Here is a 13,246-nt window from a genome sequence, read left to right as displayed (position 1 = left end):
TCTTGAATTCGTTTCAAAAAATTTCGATACGAATGCACGTGAACGTGTGTGTGTGTGTGTGTGCGTGCGCGTGTTTTTATTAAGCTACATTTCCATCCAACATATTTAATTGAAAAAAAGGCAATAAAATAAAAAGAAAATATGTATTTGAAATTTGTTCTATGCATACATACATACATACATACGTGTACATATGTTTTTTCTGTTTTGATTTCTTTTCCAGATCGTCTGCCGCCAGATTCAATTCGCATTGAATCGGAAATATGAAGTGAAATCAATTTGACTTGTAATGTGCACATGCGTGACCAGAAATAACACACACACACACACACACACAGTCACACACACACGCACACACTCAATCATAGTGAATAAGTTGAAAGTTTTGTGACGTCAAAATTGAAATTATAAATGTTACCGACAACTGCCGAAAATATTTACAAACAAGACAACAAACTGAGTGCATAAATAATATCTTTATATGTACATATATGCATATACATACATACATATATCTGAACTAAATCAAAACCAAATAAGTGAACATTAACAATAATAAACAAAAAGCGTTAAGAACACACACACATATGCACATATTTATATGTGTATAGACAAGTGTATGTATTTGCAATAATTATGTATGTATTTAGTTTCAGAGCCAAAGGCATGCATATACATACATACATACATATGTAGCACATACGTGTATACATGCTTATGAACACACACACACACACAGACACACACACACACACACACACACACACACACACACACACACACACACACACACACACACACACACACACACACACACACACACACACACACACACACACACACACACACACACACACACACACACACACACACACACACACACACACACACACACACACACACACACACACACACACACACACACACACACACACACACACACACACACACACACACACACACACACACACACACACACACACACACACACACACACACACACACACACACACACACACACACACACACACACACACACACACACACACACACACACACACACACACACACACACACACACACACATATATATATATATATATATATATATATATATATATATATATATATATATATATATATATATATATATATATATAACTCGTATAACAGATTTTACAGCAAATCCCATAAACATAATAGTGATATACATATATGTGCATGTATATAAATATATATGTATGTATGTGTGTATGTTCATATATGAATGTATATGTATATAGAGTTTAACGACTTTCAAATACACAAACAAAGCTAAAGCAACAGAAACAACAACAACAACAAACAGCAACAACAACAACAAATAGGCAACAACAACAACAACAGCTACAAAATGCCAGTGAAAAAGCAAGGTAAGCTTATTTTCATGTTTACACACATTTTGATTTTAATTTATTTATGCAACAAAATGTTTAAACATTTTGCGGTATATTGACTAATTGCATAAATTAAGCACATACTAGACGCGTCTACTTGAGAACATAAACAGTCCTTAGAGCTTAGATAAAAGGGGAAACAAGTTAGACTTTCGCAAATAGTTTTAAACTAAGAGGGTGTTTTATGCTGTGCTTGAAACTTAGTTAGTTTGTGCAACTAAAGTCCATTAATTCGTTCAATTAACAATTGTAGTAACTTGTTTTAGGGGTTCGTAATTAGGAAAATTGTTGGAAAATAGATCTTAGATCTAAATATAGATCTTAGATCTAAATAGTTAGTATTAATAAAGAATATAGATCCTAATAGTCAGTACAGCTATAGGATTCAGATCTTAATAGTTGGTATTAGTAAAGATCTCAAATCTTGATAGTTAGTACAGGTATTGGAATTATCTATGGCGCATGGGAATACATATCTTAATCATTTATTTAAGCAACAAACCAGATAATAAATAAATAAATAAAAAGCCTGTGTTTGTGTTTCTCCATGATGAAGATTCCTTGAAGAGCATATAAATAGTATATTGAATAGAAAGGGGATCGATTGTGTTTTAATTATGGCACATACATATGTATATGTAGGATCCAACATAGTAAGTCAAATATCTAATAAGAATGAGACAAATGTCAGCCAATCCCAATTAGCCAGTTTTATTTTAACAGCTATTCAGATAAATAGCATAGAGAGATGTAATACATGATTACTAGTGTTGACACTTTAGCTGTTTTCTAGCTAAATATTCAGAGGAAACAGCTAAAACATTTGTAAACAACTTTTTCGCACATGTTGCATCCAATATTGTTATAGAAAAAAGCGCGAACCGGTTTTGAGCCGAAAAAGAAAGTGCGAGCCGGCTTTGAACCGAACCGTATCGAACCCGATCATCTACATTTTTTTAATATAACACGAGCCAAACCTGAAACCGGTTTAGTTAGCCAAAGAACAGCCCAATTTTTGTCTAAGTTTTGTCGAAGAAAATATAAGGTATTAACTAAATATACATTTTAATAAATTCGCCTACACGTAGTAAATGTGGCGAACCAAAACCTGGCCAAAAAGCAGGCTCACGTGCCTCCAAACGAGCCATGGCTCCGAACCGTGAACCGAACCAAGCAACATCTTTAAGTTTTGTTTTCTGCTGTCCTGATCTAAAATGATTTGACATTTTCACATGCATTATACGCTAGTCTATTGCACCAAAACAATAAATAGACAAAAAAAATAAAGAAGCAGAGAATAGACAAATAGAAGAAGAAGAAAATTAGAAACAAGCAAATGCTGCCAAACTTTTGAAATGGGCAATAAATGAAGGTCAACATAGGTATGTGACGTGCTTCCGAAGAAGCCAAAGATATATATATGCACACACATATGTACGTATGCAGGCACGTATATATATATATATATATATATATATATATATTTGTGTGTGTGTGTGTGTGTGTGTGTATGCATATCAATTTGTTGGCAAAAGCCTCGCAGCCGGGCATTGGCCAACTTTATGGCAATGTCATCCAGGTTAGACTGTGCACTGACCCCAAAGACTTCGAGCCCGAAACTGTAACAAAAACTGATGCTAAGCCAGAATGGTAAAGCATAAATAGTTGGGGCCTGTAAATGTTGGTCGCGAAGGGGGATGGCAGCTAATTTTGCCTCTGTTCTGTTTTTTAAGTCAATCTTTATTGATTTATTGAACTAGAGGCCACACAGTACCCACCTGGTCCCCTATGCGGATGGGTTATTATAAAGCAGTACGACGCGGTCTCCGCACAGAGCAAGTTGCTGCCGGTTGCTGTGTTGTCTAGTGTCTAGTGTAGTCCAGTGTAGTTGGGCTATATACAAAAAATGGACTCGGACACGGACTCGGACCGGGAGAAGAGCAGCGATCCCAATGAGGAGCTGCTCAGCAGCGATGATAAAACCTTTCACGACGATGACGACGACGACGAGGATGAGGACGAGGACGAGGACTCATCGGCCGTTGATGATGTTGACAACTTAGATACGGTCGATCCAATTAGGCAAATCGATGCAGAACAAGCGCAATCCACAGCAGAGCAACTGCTGGTGGTGCTCATGCAAACAGAAGCCATAGAAATGCAACTGCAGCAAATCGATGTCGAGCTGGATGTAAATGTGGCTGCCAAATCAGTGGCAGCAGCCAGCACAGCTCCAGAGCCGCAGGTTGCCAACGAAGTGGTCGGGGAGCCAGCTGGCAACCAGCGCCGGGTGCCGCCCGAGCCGCTTGTTGCCAAATGCAGGGAGAGCGTGCGCGAATCTGTCGAATGCTTTTACTCGGCACAGGATCTGCTCGAATATGGGCATATGCTGGCATCCACGGCGGAGCAGCGCACGCCGGACGTCGAGTCCGGCTATTTTGACAAGTCGGAGAGCGATGATGTTTCGCGCGAAGAGTTTGAGGCGCAATCGTGCAGCCTGCGCCGACCCAGAGGCCCACAGGCGCTGCCCATCCTCTCCAGCCAAGCGCTGGCATCCACTGCCAGCAGCAGCTCGGAGAGTCTACGCATTGAGCTGAGCCGCTTTTGCAGCTCCATTGAGACGTTCGAGCTGCAGCAGCAACAGCAACAACAACAACAGCAGGAGATCTCACTGCCGGCAGAGGTGCCTGCAGCTGGAGAGGATTTGACAACGGACGAACAATTCCTAGATACACAAAGTGAGACATATGTTATGCAGGTGTTTGGTCTAGGTAAATTGAACGTTTGGCTAATGAACCCCGTCGGGTCGTCAAATCAGATATATTACAAGCCTTCCAACTGTATAAAGCTATGGAAGATATGGAATATATATTTAATGCCAGAGCGAGCAGGTGAATTGCTGAAAACATTCGAAATGTGTAAACAATCAATTCGAAAAGAGTTATGTAACTGCAATCTGCCCGCTTTCCAGCCTTGCAGGTGGAAATTTAACTTAACTTCACGATAAAGTTGAACTACACTAAATAGTTAGGTGCTCTTATTCCTATATATAAATATCTATTTAGGTATATACCACGGCGGAAAATTCTTAAAGATTCTAAAAGATTCTCGCTGGTTCGTTGCATGGTTTGAACCAGCGCGCTGGTTTTAGTTTCAGTTCGGGAACTTTGCTTAACACAGCCTTGAACTACGTTATTTTTTCCATTTTAAAACAAAATTTGAATATCGGTTCGGTTCGGTTTGCAGCATAGGTAAACATATATTTAGATCGAGCATAAAATTACTTTTTTTTTATTTATCGTACTTCAATATCGTGCGAATATATAATATTTTTTCTGTTTGTTTTTTTGCATTGCAGAAGCTCATCGAGCCCTCGAATTGCTCGAGGATTATCACGCTCGTCTGTCGGAGCCACAGGATCGTGCTCTGCGTATCGCAATCGAACGGGTCATCCGCATTTTTAAGTCTCGCCTATTTCAAGCGCTGCTCGGTGAGTATAACACAATTTTTCGTAACATCTAGTTACAATAGTCAGAAATCAGTTAACATTTGGAAAGACCTAAGAATAGTCTATATTATGTATCTAATCATGAGTTCTTGAGAATAAGATGTGCATATATCTTCGCTTAAGTTTTTTCATTATTTCATTTATTTAAAATTATATATATATATATATTTATATATTTGTTTGCCTAGTATTCCCCATGTGTACCTACTCGAATATGAAAACGAGGATACACAAAAGTCCTATATATAACCTCGGCTGAGATGACTTGAAAAAAATATGCTTAAGCTGATAACATCATGTCCGTCGGCCTGGTATTCGGTTTCATTGTAAATCCAAATGCTGCGCACAGCTCTCTGGTTTTTGTGCTGAGTCAAGCAGACGAGGACGGAAATTGTACAAATCCACAACTTGATATACATTACGCTAAGTGTCAGGCGTTGCATAAACAAACGTCTCGTTAGGGCAGCTGTTGCTAATTCCATCTACACATAGCTTTGTGTCCCATGTATCCAATTTATCCACATATACCATATCTACAATATATATATATATATATATATATATATACGGGCATATATGCAGGCATTTTCCTTGCTATCCACATTGTCTCGCTCGTGAGCGGGGTTAGAGATATTGACGTGTGCAGGAAATTGAATTGACGCATTCAGCTTTACATTTAGGCCACTTGACTTTCGCCTTATTGATGAGCATGGGCCAGACCCAAATGCGAACACACACACACGCACACACACACGCGCACACCCCCAACTAACGCTTGACCTAAAAACTTTTCACATGCCAACCAGTCAAGGCGTTATCCGAAACTCAAATTGAGCACAAGCTTGTGTGTATAACAAGTGTGCTGTGGTCGGTGGTGCCTGACTAGCAGATACCCTGTACAGCTCCATACACGCACGCAGGCTGCATCTTCTATGGGGCTGGCATAACTCGGGTTTTATTGGTTCGATCCTTAAAAAGTTTTCAGGGCTTTCAGATAACACCCGAATGCGTTTGCATACTAAAGCACAAGGCTCTAGGCGGACAATTTTTTTGTTGATATGGAGAGATCGGAAGAAGATATCCAAAAACTAAAACTAAACCTATCCAGCTAATTTAGTACTCTTTTAGCAAATTAGGTATCTCTAGTTCTTGCAATTCCGATTTATGTTTTAATACCTTAAAAATATTGTTTTAATTGTGGGAATATATAGCGACAGACAGGCATCAATCAGCTCGCCATCCTGATTAAGAATATTCATATATACTTAGGAGTTGCTTTCCTCTGCCCGTAACATACATTTTCATAGAAAGATTTTGGCTCATTTTTTAAGCCATTTTTAATGGGTACAAGATACAAAATCATATTATAGAATATTGTTTTCCGAATTGCGTCTGCATTTAGATTTACCCATTCATAATCAAGGATATGTAGTTGATGTTGGCTTAAAGTCTTCGACTCCATAATGTATTTATGAAGTGTTGGACTGTCGAGCTACGACTTTATAGTCATGTCTGTATCAGATGTGTGATGTGATGATGTCTGTGGCATACACTGAAAAAAAGTTTATAGCTCATGCTATCAGCCATAAAACTGAGGTGAGTTTTTTGTTCAACAACTTTAAGCTGTGTAGAAATAGAAGTCAAAACGTTTCCTTATTTCAGAAGCAGACACCCAAGTGCATTGGCTTGTACCGGTTACGAGTTATAAAGTATTTTAATGAGAATTATTTTGACTAGAATTTTAGACCGACTTCTCTGTGAAAATATGTACGACAATCAAAAGATAGTTTTAAGACTTTATTAAATGTATACGAACCTATAAAATATAAGAGTAGGTAGAAAAGATTAATAGAGGAAATATGTTCTCTACGACTTTCAAAGATTTCAACTCCGAGCCAAAAGTGTTTTTTTTTATAGTTGATATATGTACCCCATAACTCCATGTATAATATAGTATAAAATGTGCCCTAATTAATGTATATTATTTCGCATTTCAGATATACAAGAATTCTATGAATTAACATTATTGGATGACTCGAAAAGCATACAACAAAAAACCGCCGAAACATTGCAAATTGCAACCAAGTGGGAGAAGGATGGACAGGCCACAAAGATAGCCGATGTAAGTGTATATATCTATATATCTGTATATATATATATAGTCTTTGTAGTAAATGTTCCCTGATTAGATAAATAGATAAATATAATTCGTAGCGGACAAGCTCGTAGCTGTTCAAATGAATATCTCGTAGAGAATAGAGCTAAAAGTTTATATTGTAAATATATCGGAATGATATAGAAAAATATCAAAAGATACGATTAGTGTAGTTCATGATTTGATTTTCCAGCTCAAAATTGTATTTAGTTATTTGTACTTACAAATATTGTCTCATGTTTACTAAAAACTAACCCGAGATAATCCAAACGTAATGTTTTCGATTTCCTTTTGGGAGCATTATCAAATCATTCGATCATTAACAATCCTGCAACTCCACATATCTATGCCTGGCTCTCTATAATAGTCTGCATATAAATGTATATAGTAAAATCTGATTAGTCAACTTAAACATCTGGAACTCTATCTCATGTTGCTCTCTCTCTCACTCTTTCTCACTATCTTTCTCTCTCTCTCTCTCTTGTATTCTATCTCTGCCTTATGTCTTTAATCCTTACCTACCGTGCAGTTTATAAAAACAACCAATCTAAATCGCAATTGCGTCTATGAAATTAACAACGATGCCACAAATCCCAATCCAAGTTCAAATCTTAATCAAAACGCGAACGCGAACGCGGCCGCGCATGCCGAGGCCTTGAGCAGAACATTTAAAAATGAATTGGAAGAGATTTTGGTAAGCACATTAATTCATCCATTTCCGTATCATAATCATACTACAATTATCAATATAATCAAATAAATAACTAATATATAACTCGCAAGACATACTTTATGGAAATCTATATATTATTTACGATTTGTTACTTATACAGGAACTATCTTGAGATAATATTCTCTCTGACTTATTTATCATATCATACCAGTTAAGAGGATATAAAATACTCTTAATATTGCTTATTATAGGGAAAGGAAGTACTTTCAAGACAAGAAAGTCTTACGATCACAAGCTGACGTAGGTAGATATATTTTCGATAGGTATATATATATATATATATATATATATATATATATATATATATATATATATATATCGGTACTTGTGAAAGTTCGGATCGTTATGTCATACAATTGAAATGAAACAAATCAGTTTTAAATGTAGTCGGGCCTGTTTTGGGTTCTATCAATTTCCAATTTTATTTTTTGTTTCGGTTCGAACTGGCTTTCCGCATTGAGGTTTAGTTCGTACACCTGGTTTCCCATTAACCATATCTCCAGGAACTAAATTCCAATCTTAGCTTATTATATATCTATTTCGTACATAAATATTTTATTTATTTACATTTGCCCCCGTTCTACTGAACATATTGTTTATCGTATATATTTTCACATAGAACTCACGGGCTACATTTGATCTCTGCCCAAAATTGGCATCTACGACATATTGTTAGATGCACCCAATGATTGGGGCTAATACTCCCTCAAAAGTCTTTTTTAATGTAAGCCAAACCATCTTTGAAAAGAATTTGATTTTGTTCGGATTTCGATTCTATCTAATTGAGCTATACTTCAATTTTGTGAACTTTGTCTCGGTTAAAATCAGCTTTATCGGGATGTCTGATATCTTTGCCATAATTTCATGAAATATCCCAAATATATATGTGCTGCTTTTTCTTATTGAGAAAGATCCCTTATTTCATGGGATTGGTATCGATCTATGTAAACATATCTTTATGCGTTGAAGAACCAAGTTCAAACATGATTTATTTTCAAAATCAAGCTATAAAAAAGCTATGAAATCGTTCAGTTATTCATTCATTGTCTGCTGTTATAACTAATATGGGAATCCAACTAGAATTTTGGGTGTTAATAATAAGTATATCGATTATAGAGATTAGCAAAGCAATCACCGGGACATGCTTAAGGTCTTTACGCGTAGTCGCCAAATTGATTGACCGATTGATTGATTGCGAGACCGATCTGGGCGGGTGTTGTTGGTAATATATATGCATATAAAAATGAACAGTTAATGGCTTTTATGCTGTATACCCAATTATATGTGTGTGTTTACGAAAATGCGAGAGTTGTTTGAGCGCGCGCGAGAGCGTAAAGTTGAAATCAGTATGCAGTAAAGCAAAGCAAAGTTTTTGCTAAGGAAGTGCTCAACTAGAAAAGTGTCAAAACGTTTGAGGCGGGTCAATTTCACAGGTTTTTACTGTAATACAAGCCTTGATTGCTTTTCTCGCCTTCTTTTATTGCTACCTCCCGCTGTTTCCCTCCCTTCTCCCTCTCTCTCTCTCTCTCTCTCTTTCTCTCTCTTTCTTTCTCTCTAGCCGTTGCTCTATTCCTCTGTTTAAGCTGTTTGTGTGGGTCTGTGTGTAGCCAAGCAACCGTTGGGCTTACACACACACACACACACACACACACACACACACACACACACACACAAAACGCTTTTAAATTTGATAAGGACTTAACGGTTAGCGTCGTCTGTTTTGTATTTGCAACATGATTTGTGTTGACCCAGTCAGGGGCAGAATAACGGGAACATGTTCTTGTACAAGCTGCTTGATGAGGGGTGGAGGGGAGGGGGGGGGGGGGGGCTTCACGCCTTGTACTCAGCCGCCCGCTTGTGCTCCAGCCTCGAGGTCGGTTCGCAATCGTTCGTCTGTTCGTCGTTTTGTCCTGCGCCGACGCCGGTCTTTTGTTATTGTAGAGGCGATATCCAGGCTAAAGCACGTATAGCTGTTGACATGCGTAGTACGTTAACGTAGAACGTAAGTCAACGTATGTAAGTCATAACGTATTCGTGTGCCTGTGCTTGTGTGTGTGTGTGCGTATGCACATATATACTAGCTTCTTACTGTGCATGCAAATGTAGCGACAGCTTTTGGTGATTTTCTTTTGACCAGATTGCACACTGATAACTGATAAGGATGTGGGCGTATGTATGGTGAGGGGGGAGGGGGGGGTGTGAGTTTCAAGGATATGCTTGTGCATAAAATGCAATATCATCAATTGCTCAATAGCCACGATTAACGATTTAACTAGTGCACAGTGCTTAAACGCCCAATACAGACCTTTTCCTCCTGCCCGCCCCTTTTTAACGATGCCTTTGACTATTACGGTTGTTGTTGTTGTTGTTGTTGCTGCTGCTGTTGGCGCTGGCGTTGGCGCTTCGTGCGTCGCGCGTGGCAGTAACAGCAGCGCCGTCGACGTGTCGAGTCGCACAACTTTCGCGTATCCGTCAACTGTCTCCGTCTCTGTCTCCGTCTCCGCCTCGGCCACCGTCTCCATTCCCATCGCCTGTGTGCGGACTGTCGTTAGGTCGCCATCGTGTGCAAATTGCCCGGCATTTCAAAATTAGTTGGATTCGACTTTTAAACACTTTTTGCTCGTGGCTCTTCTAATTGATTGTGTGCGGCACAAATTATGCTATCAAAGGGATTTGCTAGCAAATTAAAAAGATTCTAGGAAATACCAGGTCAAATATGTGCATATGCAGTTCAGATATTTCACATACACAATTTTCAATATTAAAAATTCACTTACAAAATTGGCACATTATCCAGTGAAACACACACACACACACTCACACATGCCCCTACATATAGTATACGCATATGGCGAACAGCTGTTAAACATCAATGTTATACATACACACAAAAGAAATACAATTTCTGCTGGCGTTGCTAATTACAACATGTTGCTATCTCGTTCTAACGCTTCACAGTTGCCGCAGCAAAAGCTTGCAAGTGTCATCCTCAGCGTAGATGCTGGCAAATGTTAAGTGTTGCCACAGTTTCCAAAGGGTTTAAATTGTGCGCTGATCTCAACGCAAAACTGTTTTACCTGTAAGATATATACAGCAATGCTTATATACATATATGTATGTATGTATGTAGTTGTGTCTAGGCATAGTTGTCCATTTATGTATGTATTGTATTTACTGTATATTACGTATACGCTTTGGCAATGTTTTCACAAAATATTTCGATGTCTTTACTTGTAGCCAGACAACTGTACATACACATTGACATACATACATACGAACATGTTTATGTACATATGTATGCATGTAGCATATTAACTCAGTCGGCTTTGGGCTTTTCATTCAGCTTTTCTTCGTTGGCATTGGGCAACAAAAAAAGTGTATATATATATCTATATGTGTATATATATATATATATATATATATGTATTCATGTATGTGCACATATATAAGTATTATTATTTTGTTTTTTGTTTTGGCAGCTTGCTTCACAGCCGCCCGTCGTCGCTGCCGCCTTTTGTTGTCTTTCGCCAGTTTTTCGCGCACATTCGATTGAAGCGCTAAGAAACGCGGCCTTTTCCTTTGTGAATTTTGAAATTTACTGGTTTTTTATGATAACATACATTTCTGCACATTGTGCGTTGGCAATTTATGGGGCTCAGATCAGTCACGCAAAATTGAGCTTAAATTTATAGCGAATGCAAAAAAGTTGCTCATTTAACTTTCATAAGGATTACGAACTGTAGACGAATTCTCGGTGTACCCCAGCATGTCCTTTGCATAGATACATAGCAAGTGTGATTCTTGATACAAATATATGTACATATGTACATGCATGTGTGGGTGCGCAGGAAATAAGGTCCACACTAACAAAAAAAAAAAGACACATACACTCCAAGTCGTGCGAATATGGACAGTAGGCACTCAGTAGTAGTATTTAAAATTGAATGAAATCATGCTTGACTTCTTAAGATTTCAACAATTTCAGCGTAATTTTGTTTAAAGACCTAAGAAATGTCAAAAGCATTGGCAGCTCCTAAAAGCACAACCAATAATTCTGGAAATATGTAACAATCGAGTTTTGTTAAGAACCTTCAACTTCAAAATTATGTAACTGTACTTAAACAAATGACGATGAGTGTAGCCAATACATACTCTACACGACTGTATTTAGTTGCCAGATTCTCATTTGATGTTTTCTTGTCTGCTCGACATGTGAACTGTTAGCAAAAACATACAAACATATTTGTGTGTGTGTGTGTGTGTGTGTGTGTGTGTGTGTGTGTGTGTGTGTGTGTGTGTGTGTGTGTGTGTGTGTGTAGGCAAATAGGTAAAAATATTCCGCGTACGTAACATCAAAAATGTAAGCAAATGAGCTAAAAGCGGCGTTAAGGGCACAAATACATGTAGACAAGCGGATTAACTGTAAATATGTACATACATATGCATATATAAAACGTATGTATGTACACATTTACTCGAGTTTATTTCATGCTCACACACACGCACACACACATACAAACAGCAGCCTCCGGCTGAGAGTGGGCGTAAAAGGGAAGTTTTGCTTGGGGCGGGGGGTTGAGGCATTTACACACACCCACACACAACTTGTTGCTTACTTTCAGTAACTGTGTATTACAATGTGTACTTAGGCAAAGAAAAACAAGAAAGAGGAAAACCAACACGCTAAAAATACACAAGAACTAACTTTGTTCCCGCTGTCTGTGTTTGTGTGTGTGTGTGTGTGCCTGTGCATGTGTTGGTTTCATTGTAAATGCAACGCTGTGGGACATTTATAAAGCCCAAACAAATTAAAATACTTTTGACAACATGATCGATTGGGTATCGATAGTGCGGCATTCGCGACGTCGTTTCTCCAATTATGTCGGCTCGCGGTCGCCGGTCCGAATGCGTCGACGTCGACGACAGTTGACTGCGCCGCCGCCATCACAACAACAACAACAACAGCAGCAGCAGCAACAACAACAACAGCAACAACAACAGCAGCAGCAGCAACAGCATAAATCTCGCCAGCAGCAGAAGAAAGCTAGGGAACTGCAGGAAATCGATGGCGATGGCGATGGCGACGGCGATGGCGGCAGCAGCATTTCCGGCCGTTATGTCTGCTGTTGTGCCAATGTAAGGAATCCAATAGGACTAGCACATGCTAAAGCGTCAGTCTTATTGGAATTAAGCGCGATTGGGTTAGCAAAGTGCAAACAGGCTGGCAACGCTGTTAAATCATATGAACCAAGCAAATGACAGTTATTTAAAAGTGTAGCTCAAATCGTATTGATTTAAGCCCAATTCAAGTTAGTAATAGCACAAACTAAATTAAAAATGATGACGTAGCATGTTTCAGCACAAAAGCTGCGAAAGAGGCAGTTGAAATAATAATAATACGCTTTAGAGTCCGC

At 38.4% G+C, this 13,246-nt stretch overlaps 1 protein-coding gene across 20 annotated transcripts in view; it reads left to right on the top strand.

The window, feature by feature from the left end:
- Window positions 1–1,347: 1,347 nt before the first annotated feature.
- Window positions 1,348–13,246, top strand: part of LOC115766993 (disks large 1 tumor suppressor protein) — a 36,515-nt gene continuing 24,616 nt past the window's right edge. For 11 of the 20 annotated variants that reach the window (XM_030711089.1, XM_030711096.1, XM_030711090.1 and 8 more), the window contains exons 1-4: window positions 3,324–4,174; window positions 4,795–4,926; window positions 6,942–7,066; window positions 7,629–7,793. In XM_030711089.1, the coding sequence (XP_030566949.1) occupies window positions 3,343–4,174; window positions 4,795–4,926; window positions 6,942–7,066; window positions 7,629–7,793 (1,254 nt within the window). In that variant the 5' untranslated portion in view covers window positions 3,324–3,342. Of the gene's footprint in view, window positions 1,413–3,323; window positions 4,175–4,794; window positions 4,927–6,941; window positions 7,067–7,628; window positions 7,794–12,595; window positions 12,969–13,246 lie in introns of those variants that run through there. The other 9 variants (XM_030711111.1, XM_030711109.1, XM_030711102.1 and 6 more) reach the window with 5 other exon arrangements.

The sequence above is a fragment of the Drosophila novamexicana genome, unplaced genomic scaffold (assembly GCF_003285875.2).
Source record: "Drosophila novamexicana strain 15010-1031.04,08,12 unplaced genomic scaffold, DnovRS2.1 tig00001302-arrow-arrow-pilon, whole genome shotgun sequence".
Lineage (NCBI taxonomy): Eukaryota > Metazoa > Arthropoda > Insecta > Diptera > Drosophilidae > Drosophila > Drosophila novamexicana.
This window is presented reverse-complemented; position numbering and strand designations above follow the sequence as displayed.